The sequence below is a fragment of the Oxyura jamaicensis genome, chromosome 5 (genome assembly GCF_011077185.1).
Source record: "Oxyura jamaicensis isolate SHBP4307 breed ruddy duck chromosome 5, BPBGC_Ojam_1.0, whole genome shotgun sequence".
In the NCBI taxonomy this organism is placed as follows: Eukaryota; Metazoa; Chordata; class Aves; order Anseriformes; family Anatidae; genus Oxyura; species Oxyura jamaicensis.
The window spans coordinates 59,451,769-59,475,270 of NC_048897.1; the positions used below are offsets into that span (position 1 = coordinate 59,451,769).

General features: G+C 37.1%; 1 protein-coding gene across 13 annotated transcripts in view; it reads left to right on the forward strand.

The window, feature by feature from the left end:
* PLEKHA7 (pleckstrin homology domain containing A7) overlaps positions 1–23,297 on the forward strand; it is a 142,617-nt gene extending 119,320 nt beyond the window's left edge. For 11 of the 13 annotated variants that reach the window (XM_035326977.1, XM_035326982.1, XM_035326979.1 and 8 more), the window contains 13 exons: positions 229–378; positions 2,187–2,288; positions 5,879–5,987; positions 7,066–7,304; positions 7,747–7,935; positions 8,157–8,274; positions 9,430–9,509; positions 9,902–10,102; positions 13,247–13,405; positions 15,527–15,660; positions 16,486–16,628; positions 19,952–20,060; positions 21,752–23,297. In XM_035326977.1, coding sequence (XP_035182868.1) covers positions 229–378; positions 2,187–2,288; positions 5,879–5,987; positions 7,066–7,304; positions 7,747–7,935; positions 8,157–8,274; positions 9,430–9,509; positions 9,902–10,102; positions 13,247–13,405; positions 15,527–15,660; positions 16,486–16,628; positions 19,952–20,049 — 1,722 coding nt within the window. In that variant the 3' untranslated portion in view covers positions 20,050–20,060; positions 21,752–23,297. The remainder of the gene's footprint in view (positions 1–228; positions 379–2,186; positions 2,289–5,878; positions 5,988–7,065; positions 7,305–7,746; positions 7,936–8,156; positions 8,275–9,429; positions 9,510–9,901; positions 10,103–13,246; positions 13,406–15,526; positions 15,661–16,485; positions 16,629–19,951; positions 20,061–21,751) is intronic. The other 2 variants (XM_035326978.1, XM_035326980.1) reach the window with 2 other exon arrangements.
* The last annotated feature ends 205 nt before the right edge of the window (positions 23,298–23,502 follow it).

Consider the following 23,502-nt stretch of genomic DNA (forward strand, 5'->3'; position numbering starts at 1 on the left):
GCTATTGAAGCAGATATAGTGGAAAATATCAAAGGATTTTGGTTATAGTGATTAATTAAAGCTCTTGCATGTTTTCATTTACTACTCTCCACAATAGGAGGTCAATGCTAACCTAGTGGCTTAGAGGAAATACTGGGGGCATGAAAAACAGCTTTTATATTCACACAGGTAATTCAGTGACATTTGCTGTAAACGCTGTAAGCTTACTGCTGCCTGCTTCTCTGTTAGGATCAGCTGGAGTCAGTTTTGGAGGTTTTACACAGGCAGATGGAACAGTACAAAGACCAACCACAGCATGCAGAAAAAATTTCCTACCAGCAGAGACTTTTGCAAGAGGATCTCATACATATTCGGGCTGAAATATCCAAAGTTTCAACGGTATGTGGTTTTGGTTATTTCAAGGAAAGAGTAATTAAAATGCCAGCTAAACAGTATTTTTCCCTTTGGATGGGGAAATTAAGTCTTATTGTAAACTGATTTTGTTAAGGTACAGACAGGAAATCAGAACAAACAATTTAAACAAACTACTTCTCTAGCTTTCCTCTTCAACGCACCCTTCTTGTTCTGCCCTCCCCACCCCCAAAAAGTTCTTGAAGATTTTTTTTTATAGTTCTGTCATTTATGTATGGGGCTTAAACTGCAAATCTTTCAGGTAGCCCTTTTCGCAGTGCAAATACAAGCATGATTCCATGGTATTTTTCCAGGGGAAAAGGGTTCGGGAATGTCTGTTTAGATTTCAGTCAAAATGTAGTGTTAATATTATGACCTAATCGAAAATTTTAAAAACAAAAATATTTGTAAGAATTGGCAGTGAAAGAAAACATTTTAAGCCTGGGTGCTGTGCACTCACTGTATTGTTCTTCCCTCTTAATGCATATGGGATCATCTCTTCGTAAGATTGTTTCTAGAATGCTTTTTCTATGGTAAGATCTGAACGTTAAGATGCCAGTAGTATTTAAATGTATATGTACAGTGTTCTGTGCCTGTAGAAAAATTAGTAACTTTCACAGGCAGCCTTTAAAATCTGACTGGGGCCATAAGTAGCAAGTAAGTATGAGAATGATTGCACTGGTCCAGTCCTAGGTTCCTTCTGGTCCAGGGTTCTGGCTTAGCAGTGGGCAGAAGCACATGTTTAGGGAAGAGAAAGGATGGGAGGTGTGTGTGGTATTTCCTGTGGTGATCAGTCCAGCTTCTAACTATTTGTTGATCAGAGAATTCCTCAGATTGTTATTTTTTATCTATTTAGTAATCCTCAGTGTATCTTATTTCAGAGTATCTGTCCAAGACTCCTATTAAATTCTGTGAACCTTTTGCATCCAAAACATCATTTGGCAAAGTACTGCATGGAACTGTTCCCGACTGTGTGGACAGCCACTCATTTGTTTAGAGCCAGACTCACGCTTGTTTGATGTGGTGGACCCTTATTCTTGTATGAGAAAGGATGGGGAACAGCCAGTCAATTTCTCTGGGTTTTGTAAACCTTCATTATTTCTTCCCCTCAACTCCCAAGGTCCAAACTTCAGAGAAAAAACTGTAAACAAACAAACCCTACTCCATCACTCCTTACATAGAAACTGCTCCAGACTTTAGATTTTTTGCAGGTCTGGGTCAGAAGGCAGGCTGTGGTGCCAGGGGTGTTGGAAGTAGTCGAAGTAACGTAAGGATGATTAGGATAGCTTTATTTTCCAGGTGTCTGCTTGTTTATTTGCTTATAATGACATTGCAGTGCAGTCAGCAGAACTTTTAAAGAATATCCTACCTACTTTGTGTTTCATAACATGAATTCTGGTCTAGGTGACTGAATTCTAATTACAAATTTATTTTAAATAGAGGAGGAAGGTACAAGGAAATAGAACTGGAGTAGACTTTCTTCTTTCATAGCATGGTAGAGTCAGTTCAAGCGTTAAACACCAGTTTTATGCTTAAGAAATAGCTTTGTGTCAGAAAGCTGGCCAGAATTTCTTAACGAGGTATTGCTCACTTGGTCTTGCAAAGCTATAAAGCGTTTTGAAGCCTGCCTTCAAGTCAGAGCGAAAACATAGGCCACAAAACATACTTTTTTTTATTCTTCTTTTTGCAAAGGATCAACACCGTCTTAAAAACATCTAATTGCTCGATTAGAGAATGCATAGAGTGATATCCAGGTTTCTCATAACGTTGCATTAGAATATTTCATTTGTTATTAGGAAATGGAAAATGCCTGGAATGAATATCTGAAACTAGAAAACGATGTGAGCCAGCTGAAAAAAGCCTTACAGGAACAGATGAATAGTTCTTTGCTATCTCAGGTGAGTCTGTTTCCCGACACTGGCTTACTTGTGAGAAGATTTTATCTGAACTTGAAAGCTATCATCTCGTAAGAGAGAACCTCTGCAATTTTTGCACTGTATTCATCTGTCACTTCCTAGTTTGCAGAGCTCAGAAATTGTAACAGCACAGCTGCACAGTAACTAGCTATCTTCCAGCCTGTCTAATAGTTTCTCGTAAGTTGTCTCTGCAAATTTGTCATTATTTTATTATGTTTTTATTACATGCTGACATCTTGACATTGATAACGTATTTAATTTATAAGACTGTGCAGGACTTCTTGGTCTTCCATTTATTTGTTCTGACGTTGGCTTCTTTATCCGTTTATAAGAACATCAGCCTCTAGCTTGTTATTGTAGTTACTTGTTCTTCGTCACGTTCTATTTATGGAAGAGTTACCTCTGCAGCTTGTTTGGTGAAGTGGAATAAGTGTTTAACAGCCATCGGTAATTGAAAGGCATCTCGGTTTTAAATCAGTTATTCTGTTTTGAATCTCACAAAGAAGCCTTGTCTGAAGCTAAGCTATTCTGCTTGCTGAACTGGATGTGGTATATGAGGTTATGTCTACACACCTGCTTACAACTGATGATCCTTTCTCATAGAGCAAGGAATACAGTCCAGATTGCTTTTCCTGTGTCACAGCAGAATAGTTTTATTTTAAACAACAAAACACAAGGAACAAACCCAATGTATATAACTCGCTTAACTCTTAGCCTTCTTTTCCAAATACTCTGGAATGAAACAGCTCACTAGTTGAGTTTTTAAATGTATGTATTTGCAACAAACATCCAATCAGATGTGAGTTAGTCTGTTTGTTTTTGCCATTAATGTATGAACTTGTATCAGAACAAAAGAGGAGTAAAACCTTTCTAGATTTCATCAATCTTAAAATTCCATTTTCAGCCACTTTTCATTTTGGGGTGTGTTTGTGTTTAGTTTCTGGAGCCAGAGTGTTACTTATTTGAGATCAGCTGTAGAATACATCCCTCCAAAAAATCCCAGGAGTAGAATAAGATCATCCCTGTATGAAGTCATTCTGATTAACAAAGGGAAATTACAGGTTTACAGGGAATATACTTTTTAAAAGTACTTTAACAGTTTTCAGTTTTGCATTGAACGTGCTTAAAATACTGGCTGTGACTTAGCAGTACTCGTGGAAGGGAAGATGGCTTGCACAGAAAAAATGTGAACTTACACATGTGAACCTACACATGAGATGTGTTTTATGTGTGTATACTTAAATACGTACATGCATGTTTAAATATATGCATGGATAAGTTTGTCTTCGCTAAGACTTTTAAAAATGTTTCTGAATATCCATTTTGGGGATATTAAGGGGAGCTGATTTTTCCAGAAAGTACTGAATATTCTTAAAATCACAGTCTTTCAAAGAAGGCTGATTTTAAGTACCCATAATCATTAGGGTCTTTAGGTGTCTGCCCAGAGGCTCAAGACTATTTATCTAGCATTTTACAATGGCATTAAATACATGTTGTATTTAAAAACAACAACAAAAAGCAAACAAAAACACACACACACAAAAAAAAAAAACAACAAACCAAACCAAACAAACAAACAAAAAACACAACACCGCACACACAAAAAAGCCTGCAGTCTTCATGGAATATTAGTGAAAAATCAATAAAATTGCAGGCTCAAGCTGCCATAGGAAATGGCTAATACTGTTTTTATATATCATTAATTAAGAGTTTAAAAACTAAATGGTTTGAGCAGCTTGGTTGAAGTAAATCTTGCTTTCAAGATTGTAGCTTCATTGTCTTTTGCTTAAGGGTTGGGATCTGGTCACGCTGAAATTAACTTTGAAGTTATATTTTGTCAGTGGTGACTTCTCAGTTGTTAAGTGTTTCTGCTCTGGTTTTATAAATCATGCTAAATTATGTTTCTGTGTGAAGGAAGTTAGAAATTAATTTATCTCTCCAAGCTAACTTTTCATGCTTACCCATAACAGATATTTATACCCTCTGGTAAACAGCAGTCCTGGTTTTCATCATTTAAAAATAAATTCATCTGTTTATCTTTTGGATCTATTCCAATTTTAGTTTAAAATATTGTCCTCACATAAAGATTTAAGTAACGGAAAGAAATAACATTAAAAGGTCTCCTGGTTTTTGTATATTATTGAACAAACATTTTTCTGAGTGGTTTCAGAAAATTTTTTTGTGTGTGTATGTTGTTTTTTGAGACCAGTCTTGAGGCTTGATTATTGTAAATCCATCATTTTGTTCCTGGTAGGATGATTAATCTCAGAAAAATGAAATGAAATGTGTAAATTTATAGTTTTCATCCTGACAATCTTTCAAGATCTGTCCCATCTATCGAGTGAGTTTACTACAGGCAAATAACGTTCTCCATCATTTAAATGTTTGTGTTCTTGGCACCCTGTTTCCTGATCTGTTACTTTGCTGGCCATATTTTCTGATCTAAGACAGAAAGTAGAAAGCAATTGATATGTTTTCCCTAGTTCTATGAGGTTTAAGGGCTTTTACTAAAGTTTTTCTCTTTCAGGTTTATAGGATTAATTAGTGGTTATTTTGCAGCACCTGGCCAGTGATGGATTTCTAGGGTTCTTAAGGAGTTTGTAAGCAATTCGTAACTAAAGTGTTGCAGTGCCTTCAGCTTTCATTATAAAAGCACAAGGAAAACAATATCATTAAGTTTATTCTTAATGCCGATTTTTGAAGGAAAAATTATCAGGCATTAATTCCTTAGAAGATAATAATGGCTTACCATAAGGTATCAAGATTACTCCCAAACCGGGGAAAAAAAATAAAAATCCACAAACAGAGGGGAAAACAGCTATTTATGATGATTGCAATGAATGCATGGCTGAAATGGTGGCTTCAGCAGCCAGGGCTTCTAGGCACAAGATACAGGCAGAGGCAGGATCCGGACTGTAGACAAAGCTTCCCGTTCTTGCCTGGTGGAAAGAATCAGCAGAGCAAATAGGGTACAAGACGAGACTGAATCCTGGAAGAACAGAGGTATATTGTTTCAACCTGTAATACATCATGTCCAGTAGGTCTAACCACCCAAGTATAAAGTGAAATTAAATTTGTCATCCCTTCTTAGTTAATTTTATATTTCACCCATTAAAAGCCATTACGGAGCTCACAGCAGTATTCAGGCAGACTATACTTTTTTTTCTTTTTAATATTAGCCAATTCCCCTAAATGCATGAAGTTTGGTAATACTGCCTTATCAGCCTGAAGTGTGTTAGAAAGATGTGAGAATTTAATTTGGGGTCAAATTAAAAGGTTCTGTAAGCTCACTTGATGTAGAATATGAAACTAATTAAATAAACTGTAATAAACTATTAAACTCAGAAAACGCTCTAAATTTTATGGGCCTACGTGCAAGATATGTTGGTTGGGGGTGGTTTGTTTGTTTTTTAAATTTTAAAATAAACATTTAACCCAGATCCAGACTCCTAAGTTCTCACATAAGTTCTGGAAAATGAGTTTGGTTCTGGTATCAAAAACAGGGATAAGCCTATTATAAATTAAAATGGGTTATATATATATATCTATTCTCTTTTATTATAAACAATCAGGAGAAAGCACAAATACAAAAGGACTTGTGGAGGATTGAAGATGTTACAGCTGGCTTGAGTGCAAATAAAGCAAATTACAAAACCATAGTAGACTCTATCAAGAATCCAGGTAAGGACAGCATAATTAAACCATTTAAAATATACAAATGCGGGTGAATCTTTGGGTCTGTGGGAATTGTCTAGAAGTATGTTCTAACGCAGAAAATGGAGGCAATTCTGCACTGTAGCAGAAATCTCTGTAGCTCGAGCACATTATCTTGGTGTTTCTTTGGTTGAGGTCTTAAAATGTTTTTCACTTGTTTTGACATACTAAAATGTAACAAGCCACAGAAAAGGCAACAATAATAATAATAGTGGGGTAAGCTGTGCAAGATGCAGGAAGAGCTTCTCTCACATAACAAGCTCATACCATAGCAGTATCTACACTGCATTCCGTCCAGGAGCTCCTCTCGGCACTCTTCTTTGCTGTTTTTCCCTTGGATGCTACCCAGCTGCCCTTGCCGTAGTTGCCTTCCCCCTCCTCTTCAGGCAGGTGTTTGGTGGGCAGAGCAACAACGTCAGCTATGGAAAAAAGGCAGGGAAAACGTGTGCAGTCTGCATTTCAATTGCTTTATTATGTTTCAAAGAAAAGACCTGACACGTTGGGATTGCAAGAAGCTGTTAATGCCTCCTGTAAACTGACTTCATATTTAAAGTATCTTTGCTTACCTTGTATGCACAGAGATTGTTCTCAGATGGTGAGATTTTATGTAATTTAAGGTATGGCTATTGTGCTTAGCTGTGTCTAGATCTATAGGCATCTTAAGGAATCTGTTGAGTGGGGCCATACTCAGCTGGTGAACTGCTTGCATATGACTCACGGGCTTTTCCTTCCTTCTCACCCTCTCTCCATTGCCAGGGGATTTCACTGGCTGATATTAAAGTGTAGGTCTTTATTTTTAGCCTGAAGGGCATGTTTGATCCTCACCAAGAAAATGTTGCCCATCCTTCCTATAATCTACCAATCATAGATTTTTGTATTCCAAAAAATAAAAGCAAACAAACCATTTGTGTTGAAAATAACATGCAGTGTTAAGGCTGTTTTTTAAAGCCTAAGGATGTTAATTTCTATTCTTATGAACATAGTTGATAGATTTAAGGAACACATATCTAACAGTGTCTAACATATGTGCATATTTCTCCCCTAGAGAGAAAAATAGTGCCTTCATTTTCTCAGTCTACAGTGCCTTCCTTACCAGCTTCCCTCACAACCGTGGAGAACAAACCCTCCATTCCGCAGAGCCCTCCACCCAGCCCGGTCAAACCTTCTTTGGAGGTCAGGCTGTATCCGCAGCCTTATTTCCAGGCCAGAACACAGCACCAAGCACCGCAGCTGAAAAAAATCGAGCCACCTCTTCAGTCGCCAGTTAGGCTAAAGCCAAAGGTTGTAAGTACTGCTGTTGTGAGACTCCTTCACCACTGTTTCCATTTGCTTCTGGCAGAAACACTGAAAGCTTTCATGGTTACTAAGCACACGCAGTGTGGAGGCACAACAAGGAGACACTTAAGGTGTTTGTATTGAAACCGAGCTGTAACAGATACAGGAGAATGTATGTCTCTAACCTGGGGGCTTATGCACAGGGGCCCTATACTGCTTTACAGCATACCAGGGCAGAGCCTTCCTTGCTCTTCTTTGGGAATGCTTTTTGGTTGATTGGTTGTTAGCTTTCTTGGGTCTTGTTTGCTTTTAACACCTCAAGCCCTGGAGGACAGTGAAGGGCATGCTAAAGCAGTCATAAATAGCTCACGTAATGTAATGAAATTTCAGACAGTTTATGCCAGACGCTTTGCAGACTATTTGCCAAATACCTGTGTTTTCCTGTTACCAGGAAGATGAAGCACCACCCAGACCTCCTCTCCCTCAGTTATACAGTCCTGAAGATCAGCCACCAGCCGTTCCACCTCTCCCAAGAGAAGCCACTGTCATCAGGCACACGTCAGTGCGGGGCCTGAAACGTCAGTCAGATGAAAGAAAGAGAGACAGAGAACTAGGACAGTATGTGAACGGAGATTATAGGGTAAGCACTCACAGACTTATACACCTGCGCTTTGAGACTGTGTGAACCTATAGTGCAAGATACTGTTTGGTAACAAAGAGACAGAGAATGGATCTATGCTGTATAGTAAGGGCAGAGAGAGATTCAGTAAGCCATAAACAAAACTACTGGGATTTGGTTTAAGACTATTAAGACTTGCTGTCTGTGATTTCATTTGAGCCAGTAAGTATTTTTCCACACAGGTAGAGCTGCGTTCGTATGTGAGTGAACCAGAACTAGCAACGATAGGTGGTGACCTCAGCCAACCTTCCAGAGGTTTAATAAGCTCTGATAGTGGATACCAGACACTACCCACCCGTGGTAAGCCAGGATTTTACATGGCTGATTTTTAATGATACTTTCTGTATAGGAGCTTTACTCTCCTAGGATTTTCTGGAAGTAGTCTTTATTTTAAGATCATTATTTTTAGGTGTCCTGGTTTCAGTTAGGACAGTTATTTTTCCTCCTAGTAGCTGGTAGGGTGCTATGTTTTGGATTAGGATGAGAAGAGTGCTGATAACATGCTGATGTTTTAATTGCTGGAGAGCAATGCTTACACTATGCCAAGGACTTTTCAGCTCCTCGCTCTGTCCTGCCAGCGGGCAGGCTGGGGGTGCAGCAAAAGCTGGGAGGGGACAAACCCAGAACAGCTGACCCAAACTGGCCAAAGGGGTATTCCATACCATCTGACGTCATGCTAAACAATATATAGGGGTGGCTAACCGGGCTGGGGGGGCCGGCTGCTCGGGGTTGGGCTGGGCATCGGTCAGCGGGTGGTGAGCAATTGCATTGTGCATCACTTGTTTGTACATATTATTATTATTATCATTATTATTTTCTATCTTAATAAACTGCCTTTATCTCAACCCACAGGCTTCACTTTCCCGTTTCTCTCCCCCATCCCAGAGAGGGAGGGGGGAGGGTGAGCGAACGGCTGTGTGGTGTTTAGCTGCCAGCCGGGTTAAACCACAACATTAGGTTAACTGCGTAATGCGATGGAATTCTAGAAATTTTGTGTTTTTTAATGGTGCCATTATAGATAACCAGCTGTTTGCAAAGCAACTTCATATGTAATGCTTTAAAAAAATAGCAAAACATGAAGTTAGCTGTTAGAATGTCTCCTGTATTCAGAATTATTCTTCCTCATAATTTCTGTATTGTATTTACAAAGTCAAGTATTTTTTTAAACACTTTAATTGCCTGTGGAAGTCAATTAAATTGAAGCACTAAAGAATAAGAACATAATGCCATCAAACTCTAGACATGACTTGTCACTATGTTCCACTGTGCCACAGTTCTGTAATTGTTTAACAAATGAGGATAGAGAGGATACTTGGGAAAAGGAGGCTCATTTTTTAGTTACTTCCGTCTTGTTTCTTACCCCTCTACCTAAAAATGTTGTTAAGATTTGACTTTCTTCACAGATATCTTCCTTCTGTCATTTAGTTTTAAAGCGTTCTCTTTTTCTTTATGAAGGTTTATCTGGATCAACTTCCAGATTACACCAATCATCTACCATTGCATCTTATGCAACGCTTCGAAGGGATAGGTCCAAGGTAAGCTTTAATTGAACATCTGAAAGCAAATGTCTGGATCGTTCAAAATATTCTTAAGCCTAGAGTATATTTTGCCTAGCAGGAGATGGGTTTCTAATAGCATGGGGGAGAACCCAACACCTGTGATGTAATCCAATTTTTCTCACTTCCTTAAATGAATCAGGAAGTAGACAGACAATGTATTGCATTTGTAATAGATTTATAAAGCAATGTTTAGAACCAAAAATCATCAGTACTAATACAAATTTTAGAGTTAAAATATGCAAATTAAGACAAAGTAATAGAACAAAATCATCTTAATTTAGTAATAAGGTAGGAGAAAGTTATTTTTTTGCATACTACTTATGAGCTATTGATTCCCACACGTTTTGTGTGCCTTGTGACTTCTTCAGGAGAGACCAAAGAGTGCCTTGGAACGTTTATACTCTGGAGACCACCAAAGAGGCAAGATGAGTGCAGAGGAGCAACTAGAAAGAATGAAACGACATCAGAAGGCGTTAGTTCGGGAACGCAAGAGAACTCTTAGCCAAGGAGAAAGGCAGTCTGTTTCATCTCGGTCTTTCGTCAGGCCCGTTTCTGCAGACATAGGCTCAGTATGTTAGATATGCCTTAAAAGGACTAAACTAAAAATATCTTTGGATTTTTTTTTTTTTCCTAGCAAGCACTTTCACTTGAGCGTGTGTGATGCTTCTAGTCTAATTAAATTAGTATTATACAGTATAAAATGAGGTCAGAGAGCGTGAGGAACAGATGATCATTTTTTACTAGTAGTTAACAATATATGTAGCAGGTTCAGCAGGTAAGTCGGTCAGAGGTTAGTGTGCTGAGTGGAGATGAGAGTATATTGGAGTGATTTCGGAGACATGGTTTTGTTTTTTATTGGAATTGTATTTAGAAAGTGTAAGAAGCTTGTATGGTTTTTAAACTGCTTCATAATGGAATGGGCCTTTTAGAATGTTCTTATTTGCCAAGGTTATTTTTTCTTTTAAATTCATAAATTAGGCTGCAAGATAGTAATGTTCATATCAGGCCATGCAGTTTGTATATTTGTTTGGTTGGGTTTTGTGTGTGTGTGTTTGTTTTTGGTTGTTGTGTTGTTTTGTTTGTTTTTTAAAAAGTGAAATGGATAATCAGTTTTGAAACCTAATTGCACTTATTAGAAAATTTTCTAAGAGCTAATGTCTTTCAGTTGGCACAAATTCTCCTTTAAAGCTCAAAATGTAGAATATTCTAATAAGGCTCAAATTTAAGCTGCTGAAGAAAAGGACTTCTGTTGCGTTCTGAGATTAAATGCTGTACAGAATATAAGTTTGTAGTTATATGGTTTGGATACTAACCAAAGCAATTCTAATTGGTGAAGCTACCCAGTTTCTCACTTGGTGCTAAACCAAGATTGTACTGTAATTGCACTTATGCTGTAGTCTTTTAATTTATTTTTCATTTGGTCCACTAGAGCTTTAGAATGATCACCTTGTTTTACCTAATTCATTGCACAAGATCTCTTGCTTTTAGATTTGTCACTCATCATACCTAATGCCTCTTTTTTTTCCTTTTGTTTGCTTGTTTTTAATTTGCAAAATTTTGTAGTTATTTTACAATTTCTAACTGGACTACTCAATTTTTACCAGGCTTAATTGCATTTAGTACGTGTGTGTCAATTGCTAGCATTTAAAAAACCCTATAATATTCAGCCTTTCATTCCCACCGCTCAGTAACACGCTTTTACAGCCAGTTATTTATATTTACTTTCCCAGTTAATGAGTGCACTACTTGGAGACATTCATCTATTTTGTCTTCTGTTTTGCAATCACAAATTTATTAAAGATAGTGCATAATATTTGGGAATTGTAGAACTATAGGATAACTGTTACTTTCATATTTTAATTAGAACTAAATCTGAGCTTCTAATGTTTCCTGAGTCTAACATAACATACACGAGCTGAATTTAAACATTTTTGTGACGCTCCTTATTAACATTTGTGGCAAATACTTTGTCTATAAATTTGGGTGCCATCTTGGTCTTTTTCTTGCTGTGAAGAATTAAAATTGAATTCAGCCCTAGCAGTGTGTTGTAGAGGTCATCTCTTGTACCTACTGGGCTTCAACACGCAAAAAGCATGTTTGATAGCACAATTACTTACAGCATTGCAATTATTTAGCAGCCAAAATGGCAAACAGTTAAATGTATAATTGAAATGCTGCTCAGTATGTAACATTTGCTTTAAACATACATTGTATATGTAACTCGAATTTTTAATTGGTCAGCTCGCAAATGTAGAATGACATTTTAAGTATTGATCACAGTACATGAATTCACTTGTTATATAAAATGCCTTTTTAATGTACAAGTTGCAACATCAAAGCCAATAAAAACTCTGCTTTGTAATAATGGTTTGATGTTTTTCTTAATTACATTTAATAATTTGAAAATGATAATGTGCATTTGAAATATACTATGTCAATCAGGCCTGGTTCGAATATGAGTAGAATAAGAAGTTTGGAGTATTAGAATGAGAAAACATTTTTTCTCTTCTGAATTCTGGAAAAAAAAAAATCTTAATTTTTGAGATGTAATTGTCTTTTAGCTATTTAACTTTTTAAATACATACGGAAGACATATATTTTGAGTGAAGACTGAGAGCTTGTGCATGAATAGGTTTCAGGTAGATTTAATAATGCAAGTAGCGTAATAGAGGCTAAGGACTTCATATAGAGTTCAAAACTCAAGCAAAACAAGCTAGAGATTTGTAATAGAAATGTTAGACATGTTCTTAATAAACATAACGGCACATTCTCCTGTTGATAGCCTCAAATACTTGAGGAGATAATTTTGTTGTTGATTTTGTCCCTTTTTTTCTCACTGCTTTTAATAGTGTTTCAGGTCTGTATGGTAAAGTTGCTGAGATTTGCTGGATGGAATGGTGCTGCAGCAGAACTTAATTTTTTGATATTTATGAACAAAAATGTGTTGGTAGGGTTTTTAAGCGTGAGTTTATATGCAGCTGTATTGTAGCTGTGAAGGGGCTACTACGCAATAATTCGGGAACTCTAAAATATGCTGTTTAATTTAAATATGCTTTGAATTTTTTACTGCTCAGTCTTTCTCTTGTAAAGGCAACATGAAAGATTTTTAATCTTTGCAGGTAGCTAGTTGAACAGAATGGCTTTCAGCAAAGTCATAAGAGCTTAGAAGTTATGAAAATGACTATGAATTCAAGACAAGTTAATGCTAGTACATAAAATATCAACTTTAATTACTAAGTCTTTTTCTAGCATACAATTTACGAATTGCAGTTATCAATCTGCAGTATAAATGTCCTTTCTGTGGGGCCATTCAAGCTCACACAGCACTGCCTGGTTATAATGCCTAGGGCAAGGCTGTCACTCCACAGACTCACTTGTACTGACATCTGTGCTTCCATGGATGTTGGTGCTAGTGCCATGTTAATCAGCATATGTGAATTGTGATTAATGTATTTGTTAGAATTTAACACAGCTGAACACTGTCTGTGGAATTAAACACTACTCTGAAATCTATGCAGCACAGCTAGAGATCAAATCTCTCAGCCAAATGTTCCAGGAAATACAGTAGCATATTCTTTTTCCTGTCAGTTAAGGAGTTTGCTCTGTGGATTCTTTCAGCAATATAGCACTGGCAGCCATAGTTATGTACATTGCTAAATGTTGAATTTGTCAGTATGGTTGAATGCTATTAATTGTTTTGTGTCTATTACCAGTGGAAACGAGAGCAAGAATTTGATTTGCAGCTACTTGAGAGGGCCATTCGTGGAGAAGACAAGGATGAAAATGAATGGCTAAAAGTTCAGCCAATAGCAGTATCAGTAACAGAGACAGACCTGGAGCCTCAAGACTATGATTTAGATATCAGCAGAGAGGTAACACTCATAATTATTTGCTTCCTATCTTATCCCCCAAAGCATTAACCTTTCTCTAAGTTCTAGGTAGTGAATTCATGTCTTTTGTTTCAAAAGTGAGCTGCGAGTTCCAACAAAAAGGAGTCATTTGGGTATTGAAAAGGAAGCGTATTTATGGCCTGGCTCCTAGAGTTTCTGTAAGGTTTGTGTTCATATGGTGCTCTAGTGGAGAGAACAAACTGAAAGGTTGGCTTTACTGCGTGAAATATATGTCATGCTTTATAGAGAAAAAGTTATTAAGTTAGGCAATGTTATGTAAAAATTAGGGGGGAAAAAAGATGAGAAGGCAACATGAAGAGTATTTATAGTAAGAAACTGCTAGGAAGTAAAAGTTCGTTCCACAGAACTGCATTACTCTTCATTTGATCTGGCAAAACATATTAGAGAAGAAGGAGCACAGCTTTATCCTGACCAGAAGAGAAAAAGGCTTTCTGCTGGCTTTCCAAGTGATATTGTGTTCTGGAAACAAGGTTTGTTTCCAGCCCCACTGAGTTAAGTATTTGTTTGAAATGCGATTGAGCCATCTGGTGGAAAGGAAAGAGTAGAACAAGTGGAAGGACAGAAGTATGCATTGTGTAAAATGCCATGATTGATGGAAAGTCAATGAAATTGTTAATGATACTTAGACCAGTAAGCACCTCTACTCTGCTTGAAACAGCTGCCAGTGTACCGTTTTAGAGAGAGATTTTTAAGAGGATGAACGTGAGCCATTATCTGGTGATCGCTCCGTTTAAATGTGTCTTTCATTAATCTTTCAATATGTTCTACAGAAAATGCAGCGCTCCTGTAAACTTCAGAAATAGAAAAAATGCTCTTACTGCGTTGCCTTTCCTTGTTGCACTCTATTAAAATATTTTCCAGAAGGCCTCCAGGGCTTCTTGAATCACTTGTTATATCCAAACTAGCACCTCCAGCCTCAGATAGGAAGCGTTTGTGTGTAGGCATTTCTGTCATACCTCAGAGTGACTGAAATGGGCCTGAAGATCTGGATTTAAAGCTTCTTTCTCAGGTTACCCATGCTGTCCTTTCCCATTTCATTTACCCGTCCTCTTCACCTGGCCACTTCTGTACCTCATTAGGCAAGGTACTCAGTTGTGTCTTTATGGCCACCATTTAAAACTTAGAATTTTGAAAACTCATGGCCTTATGAGTGTTTTACAGAAATCCAGTGGGGATGGGAGGGAGGGTTCTCCTTTTATCACTTCTGTTTATCCATGCATTTGCTGTTTCGGCATTTTGAAAAGTAGTCTGTTCTACTAAGGATTTATTTTTGAAGTCCATTTCATGTTCTAAGCATTCATTTTCAATATCCATTTGTAAACTGAATTTTCATTAGGTCTCTTATGTGAAGCAAAATTTTTTCCGCCAAGAAACTGATCCTGACAAAAACTTGTTGCTAGCTTTTGTGCAATCAGTTCAGTTATTAAAATTTTCAGTCTACATAATTGTGTGTATTCAACATGTTGTTAAATGCCCAGTGTAAGTGTATTTCTGGGTTGGTTCCCTAGACAACTTTTGAACACCTAAGGTTTCAGAATCTAGAGTAAAGGAATTTCCAACAATGATTATAAAGTGTTGGGTTGGGGATTTTTTTTTCCCCTTTTCTGCTGCTTACAGAGAAAGATAATGTGGTCTCAACGAGTGGTACCCTAGATTAAAACTTTAGGTGATATCTCCTTTCAGTTATAGGAAATCCTCACTGGCACGACATAAATATTTTCAAGTGTTCTTTTAAAAACTCTGTCCATTCACTCTTGTATATGGTTTCTTCTTTCTACTTCAGGAACTTGAGGTAGTGCCCTACTTTGGGCTCTAAACTGAGCTGCAGAAAAGGTTACCTATTGATTCTAATTTCTTTTGTAATCCCCTTTAATATCTGTTTGATCTATCTTCTGAAGAAGGAAAAAGACACTGTTAAAAGGGCATCAGCTTATGTCCAAAGGGAGTGTTTAGCATTAGCTACATGTACTGACTGTGAAGACCTCTGCTTTATTGTTTCCATTGTGTTCTCACATCGAGGAAAATGTATCTCAAAGTTTAAGTCCTTGTTGTTAAAACTTGATGCTTGCTTTCCTTCCACAGCTTTCAAAACCTGAGAAGGTTGCAATTCCAGAACGCTATGTTGAATTGGAGCCAGAAGAACCTCTTTCTACAGAAGAACTGGCAGCAAGGCAGCGTAAAGCAGAGAAGATAAAGAGTATTCTTACTAAGTCAAGGTCAGTTATTTTTCAGATAGTTTGGTGTTAAACATCAGAATCTGACTTCATATAACAGTCTATTTCCTGTTCAATTTAATTATCTGAGTGTGGTGGCTTTTTTTATCTGAGCGTGGTAGAAAATGCATACAGTGTAGTATACTTAGTATGCTTAAAGCTCCTTTACAGGATACAGGAGAGATATTAATAATGACAGGTTTTGTATATCTCCATTTTCTTGTTCCGAGCATCCTAAAATAGGAGTGAGTCTTTACCAAACAGCTTGTAGATGAGAGTGAAGAGGAAGGAAAGGCACAGAGCAGAATGTAAGTCAATGCGAGAGCAAGCTTCTGTTGTCTGCAGAGAGGTAGAGTTCTAAAAGAACTCTTTTGGATACTTAGAGCTAATGTAGAGTCAGCTGAAACGTTCAGTTTCAATAATTTGGTTACCTCAAATGCCTGCAAGACTGTAGAAGGGTCTGCATCTGAGGACCACCAGGTTACATCTCTTCCTCCGAGCCCTAACAAGAAATTTTATTAACTTCAAATAAATAACATTTTTATAGTGGTTTCATGTAAACAACCCATGTACTACAAAGGACTTTCAGATGTACTGAAGGGTATGCAGATACTGTGACTGAATGTGGAATGGCTGCATCATTTGTCTTTGTTTGCTATGGTCATTTACGTACAATATCTAACACTACATCAAAGAATTTCAATGAACTATGGAGCTTGTTGTGTGAGATCCGAAACCTGCTGTATGTATTGAAGCTTGTTCTCATCTGAAGAGTGGATTTTTCTTTATCTTTGTAAATGTTAATGTTGTTTTGCACTTTCCTGCTAGTATGCACAATCTACAGCCTACTATTGCCCAGGACAAGCACAACTCAGTTGATTTAGATTCACAGCTGCAAGAGCAGGAACGCATCATTACCATATCATACGCTTTGGCTTCTGAAGCCTCTCAGAGGAGCAAGGAGGTAGCAGGTAATACTTAGTTATTTACAAAATAACAGCTATTTCTTACTTGCTTCTAAAGTTGTGTGTGGTTGTTGCTGAGCTTCTGGCAAAAGAGAGAATTTGAGCCATTCACATTCAAAATCGTGAGAAGTGTGTATAGGTAACAAATTCAGAGAAGCTAAAGGTTTACAATGAGTAGTATCTGGTATTCCGTGAACAGGGTGAATGGGAGAAAATAGTGTGACCAGAAATTTCAGAACTTGGAAACTCGCTGTTCCTAATAGCACAAAAAACATGTTCAATGAATGTGAACTATATCTGAAGTGAGCTGTATCTGTAATCACTTTTTAAAAGTAAAATGGTTAATGATGTATAAAATGAAGGGAAAATATTTATTTTTAACAGAAAGACTCACTGGGCTGATGATTGAAACTATAGTATAATCATTTGCAGCTTGAGCTATGTAACAACAGGCTGAAAAAGACATTGTAAAATGGGTATTGGTATGTTTCTGTCTGGTGACCAAGATTAGAGATCAGAGCAAGACAACCATGCATGAATTCTGCTTGATGCCTGGAAATCAGTAGACCCTTTGTAATACGTTACTAAAGATGATAATTTCACTCTTGATTGCTTTATAGTTTAAATAAGTAAAGAAAAAAAAAAAGTTATCAGATTTGTAAGGCATATTAATACATGCAGCAGCTGTTCTAGCCTGTACCTGACTAGCCATTTATAACTTGCACAGTTCACTGTACCAGTGGAGAATGGAAATAATGGAAGCTTTAACTATGATGGAGAAAAAATACGCACATTTCTCATCTGAAGTTGTCAGTTTAAACATATGGTACTTGCCACAGAAGCTTTCAAGGCCTTTCCATTAAAGACAGATTATTCCAATACTCAGATGCGTAACACACATCTGTAGTAACAGACTGAGGATTGAATGTGGCTGTATACTCAGATGTGGTGGCAGCTAAATCTAAGGGGAATGTGATTTTTCAGAGGAAGGGATGCGTTTTCAGGTTATCAGACTTGAGATTTTGGAGGGGTTCTGTGGGAAATCAACAGACTTGAAGGAATAATAAGGATTCACTGAGGAGGCTAGATATTATAAATAAACAGAATTGTAAGGTGTTGGGAAACCTCTTGGAACTTCAGGCATCTGTGCCTAGAAACAGCTTCTCCTCAGGCAGCCTGGTCCCAGTTCTAGTAAGCAGGTCCTCAGTACCAAAACACTGACTTAGCACGCTTTGGTTATGGAGTGGGGCTTTGTGTTTGGGAGGTATGAACCAACACAGCATTTTGCCATGTGAGTTTTAGCTTCTTCTGGGAAAAGATGGCACCAAAACTAAGACCAGCAAGGGTGAGCACAGTCCTTTCTTGAAATTATTCCCGTGTCAGTACAGCAAGAGCAGAGAGGCCGCCACAGTAAACAGTCTTCATGTGGACAGCTAACATACTCCTTGGTGTGTGCGAAGGCACAGTAGGTGCACGGCACTGAAATATGTTTGTGTCTATATTTTATGGTTAACGTAGTAGTTGTGAGGTAGCTAGTAATAGCTATGTAGTACAATTTTTGCTTTTACATTTTAAAGTTTTTATTATAATTATTTCAAAGTGAGATTAACACATATTCTGGGGTATATGGCACCTCAGAAATCTACTTAATTCTTTCTACTTCTCCCTAAAGAGAGAATTAAAATGTGTCTTCCCTGAAATGTTTAAGTGCTGCTTGAATAATACATTTGCAGCCAGTTGAGAGATGTTTGTTTTAATATTAGCTTAATACCTTTGTGAAGCATAGCACATGGCTTATTTTTCTTTCAGACACTTAACAAACAAACAAAAGCAAAAAAAAAATAGGTAATAGTCAAGGAATTGATTGTTTCAGGAAGTCCGCATGTTCACATCTGTGCCCAGTTTTCTTTACATTTCTACCTCAAATACTCATTTCTTATACAATGATTGCAATTATTACTTTCTCCTTTAAAAACAAACAAGAACTAAAATGTGGATAATTCTTAAAAAAAAAAAAAAAAAAAAAAGAGAAAAAAAAAAAAAAAAATAAAGTTTGTATATTTCAAAAAAAAAAAAAAAAAAAAAAAAGAGAAAGGAAAAAAAACATATGGTTTGGATATTTCCAATCAAAACCAAACTAATAAAAAGAGCTTGGGGTTATGGGAAATTTTAAGATGATCTGAAGTGGTTGAAAAAGAAAATTATGTAACGTGTTGCGCATCTGATTGCACATTCTGATTTATTTTAATTTTACAGATTCCTTCACATTCTTATTTTTGTAGTTCGAATTTAAAATATGTATTGCCAAAGTTGCTTCTTGCTGATGAAGCAGGCCATATCTGCAAATCCAAACCTAAATGACCAGATTTTGTAACAAGATTTGCTTTGGAAGAAACTAAATCTTAACTTTTTAAAGTTAAATTTTAACTTTTTAAAAATAAAATACAATCTTCTTTTTGTAAAGCAGAGAACTTGTGTTAGGATGCTGTGATATTATAAATCACTTCTAATATAAATTGTGCATTTATCTAACTCCTGTAGTGCGGCATGTTGGAAATCTACATTGTAAACAGAAATCATGCCAAGAGTCTGAAAGATTAAAGTCAAATGTACGTGTCTCAAGAAGTCAGTTGCCAATATTTGCCTGTTTTTTTGGAAACAGGTCTACCTTTGGCTTTCCAAAATGAAAAAAAAAAAAAAAAGGCAGAATTTAAGATTGAGTTTCAGTCTCTGTAGTTTTAAGGTTACCATTGCTCTGCTTTATAAACAAGTATACTTATACTGTTGTATTTTCTTTATTCTGATGTTTCAAGCTGAGATCTGAAAATGTATTTATCATGCACTGTATTAAGCCAAATGTTTATATGCATCTATAATATGTGTGTGTGTGTGATTTTCTATATAGCACCTTTATATCTGTTTTTTGGCATGTAACAAATGAAATGTTGAGAGCCTGTATGACTGCAGTAAAATCCTGAAACCAAGTTAGTAAGGTGGGGTGCTATTCCAGAACTGTGGTTTTAACAGCAGAATTTGCTTAAGATATGTCAGTATTGTGTGCCTTAATATGTTCCCGTGAAACTTCACCTTAAGATAATTGTCCATGTTCTCATCAAAGCAGGAGTGTTTATTTGCATAACTTAAGGCAACTAATAGAAAAAAATAGCAAGTAGAAATGTTTAAAGTGTGTTCCATGTAACTAAAATAATGTAACACCTCATAGTGCTACTAATCAGGTTTCCTATCCACGTGGTAGAAAATTGAGGTGGCTCTGTTGTGATACGAATGTTTGATTGTGCAGCCTAATTCGTGTATGTGATCCCTTCTAGCTCAGCAGTTGACCTTTCCACCTAAAGCACCCTCACCTTCTGTACCACAGCCACCTCACTCCCCCTTAAGCAATGGATTTCACTACACATTTGTTTAAACACCTTAAAAGTAAGAACTAACTGCTCTTGGCATGTCTGATTTGCCATTGTATCTTTGCTGTGGCTTGCTGAATTTTAACAAGTTTTACTAAAATCGGATCCAGATGAACGCATGCATCCATTTTTCAGAAACCTTTCATTCCTGTGTAACAAATGTTGCTACTAATAAGCTAACCTGTGGGCTAATGAAGTCTTCAAATAACTGCTGGAGCTTTACAGATAAGGAACTTCCATAATCTTACGGTGGTGAAGGAAAGAGACATCTCTGCTCTTGGCAGCATGGGGCCAGATTTTCAGCCGCAGTTTGCACTCCCATGGCTAGCGTTGTGTACTGCTGTGGCTACAGCTGGGGCGTGTAGGGCTGTTTGCCCGCACGTGGCATGTACGTTTGCTTCACAAGAGAACCCAACGTGCAAACAGAGTTGTGTAAGCGGGGGGGGGTTCCTTTTGGGGGCTGTCGTCTAAAAGCACATGGACTAAAATTTGAGTCTTAATTGAGGTGAGCTGAAAATTTGGCCCCACGTAACTAATTCTGCAATAGTGTTAGATTGTTTTGTGCCTTGGGTGTGTTTTTCACTGAATTGTGCAAACAGAAGAATTAATTTTTTGTCTCTGATTAGGTAATTTTGACATTTCAAGTATTAAGTTAATTTTGTTGCCCTTATAAAGAAGCGTGGATCATCTCTTACCAGTAGTATTTATGGTGTTTTCTCTATTTGAAATAGAGAAATGTAAATATTATGATACTTGCCTGCTAGAAGTGCCCTAGTTATAGTACTCACCATGTGTCCCTAGTTCCCTTTAAAATTATTTTCATCTTTCTGATTTCCTTTGGCCAAATTTTATGGCCTGATGCTGGACAAAGCCACAAAACGCAGATGAAGCAGTAAAGAGGACTGATCGAGTGAACACCTCAAATGGTGTTTATCTTTAGTGAGGCTGAAAACAAAGGTATTTAAAGCAAGAGTCAAATGGCTCTGCAAAATATAAAAATGTAAATAAAAGAGCCCCTCTGGGCCTTTCATGAATGTTCTCAGTGACCTGTCTTCAGAAGGGCCTGGGATAAATCCTACACGCAGAGCAAGAGAGACCGTCTGCAGGCATTTGGAGCACATCTGCTGAGCTTGACAGAAGTAGCTGGTTTTGTTCTGGTTCAGTTTATCTTTCTGAGAACTAAATTCTACCTTTGCTATATCTGAGTAACACTTGACAACTAGTGAATACGCTAGTTGGTTATCACTATTTGTGATGTGACATCTTCACATGTGAATAGGACACCCACGTTTGGCCTCAAGAGCCCAAAAACCTAGTGTGGTGCCAGGATATTGTTTGACTTGAGCAGAGGTTGGACAGGGTGACTTTCCAGAGGTCTCCTTCAGCCTCAGCCATCCTGTGATTCCAGGCAGACTCAACATGTACGTCTGTATAAAAATACAGACATACATGCGTATGCGTGTGTGCCTGGAAAATCGCTAAGCAGGGAATTGCAATAACCAGCAATACGCAGGGCACCCAAGAGTTTGAGCTTGAGCTTGGTGATGCCATGGGATGGCTGTTTGCTTAACGTGTCTGTGTTAATTGTTCATTCTGTCAAACTGCAGGAGGCTTTGACACAAAAATACATTTCCTGAGAGTGCTTGCTGCTTGGCGTCGGTTTGCTCGCTTTCATATTTAACCGTGTTTTGTTTTACTTCACGCCAGCCAAAGCAGTAAGCGAGCACTGACCTAAGCCTCAAAGCAGATCCCACCTAGTGACACCGCAGAGAAGGAAGAGGAGATGCGTCGCCTGCTTTCTGTGGAGATGCTCGTCGGCTGATCACACGTTCTTTTGGAAATATGTTCAGAGAATAACGGGGGGATTTTCTATGAAAATGAAGAGAGTTGCAAAACATTTTATTCTGAATTCAGCTTAGTTCAGACTTTTTATATGAATAAATGGCACTTTTAATAAACTCTGTAAAATACTGACAATGTATTTTTAGAACAGAATGTATTTTAGAATTTGTTTAAATCAAGGGCTGCATTCATTTTAAGAGGAACTACTGAGGTAGTTGTTACAGGATGCTGTTACTTCCCCCTCAGGCTCAGATGCGCAATGTAAAGTTTCATGAAAAAAAATGTAAATTGAACAATCTTAGATGCACATTCATAGGGTATGGGTAGAGCTAACTCAAGTGAGAGGTTTAATGCAAGAGTGTTTTGGATTGAATATTTTTGTAGAGTTAATCACCCGCCCTTTTGCCCATGAAATGATACTTTGCAAGGAACTTTTAGTTTGATTTTCTAAATATGAATAACCATTGTATAGATGAAATTTTCCATGAAAGCCATAATGATAACCAATTTTAACTCCTGTCTCCTTTCCTGATTGCATATGATTAACTTGATGGTATTGATATACAGTCTGTTAAGTTGCTCTTGACAGTAGTAACAAACAGCTAACAAATTATATATTTTTTTTGAAAGTTGAGATGTGGAAGAAGAAAACTTTAAATTACAATATGTGAAGTAAGCAATAAAAAAATAGGGTATGCCATTTTACAAGAAAATATATTTTTTCTTTCGATTTTTTTTCAATAAACAATACAATACGATGTATTGACTAGTATTTATCCTGGAAACAGTAAAAATGATGTAACGTGGCACCTGCTAATTTTGTATGTAAGTTCACCTGGTGCTTTACTTTGCCAAACTTTGAAATTCAGTGTTTTACTTACTTACAGGGCAAAGGGTGAGGGGGTTACATAAGGAGAAAATAAGATTAAATGAATGGCTGCAACTGCTTTACTTGAAGAAAACAAAACAGAACTAAGCGCGAGATAATGCAAAAATTGCCCAATACTATCCAATGGTTAGCTGAGTTCAGCTCTAGATGAGGAATGGCTGAGAAATACTTCTGCGGTATTTTGTGAAACCACTAACTTGTTTATTTGCTATATCCAAGTGATAGATATAGTCCCCTGGAAACTGACTGACCTTCAAGTTTCAGATTTTGACACAAATCGTATTATATTAACACTGTACTCAGAAATACTCCTAAAAATATATATTTAGCTAATGTAATCTATTTTACCTCAATACTGCCAGTATCAACTTCAAAGCCTTTTGCCAAAATAATGATTTATTTTTGCCTTTATAAAAAGTTTTGAAAGCATAAATGACTATTTTGCAAGAAAACATTAATTTAAATAAAATGTAACCGTTTGGAAAATGGTATATGTACAGATTAAAATATTAACAGAACTGCCTCCTTTCGCCTCTGTTTTATCTGCTCTCTTACCAGCATCCATCCAGTTGGAAATCCAGAGTTGCTCGTGTTGCTACCATGTTTTGCTCTTCTTTGGATCAAATCCCATTGAAGCTCCCAGATTTTGCACTTGCATCAGTAGGATGTGAATCAAGTCCCCCCCTGAATAAACACTTCATTTTTTTTTAGAAATGTTTCTTCCCAT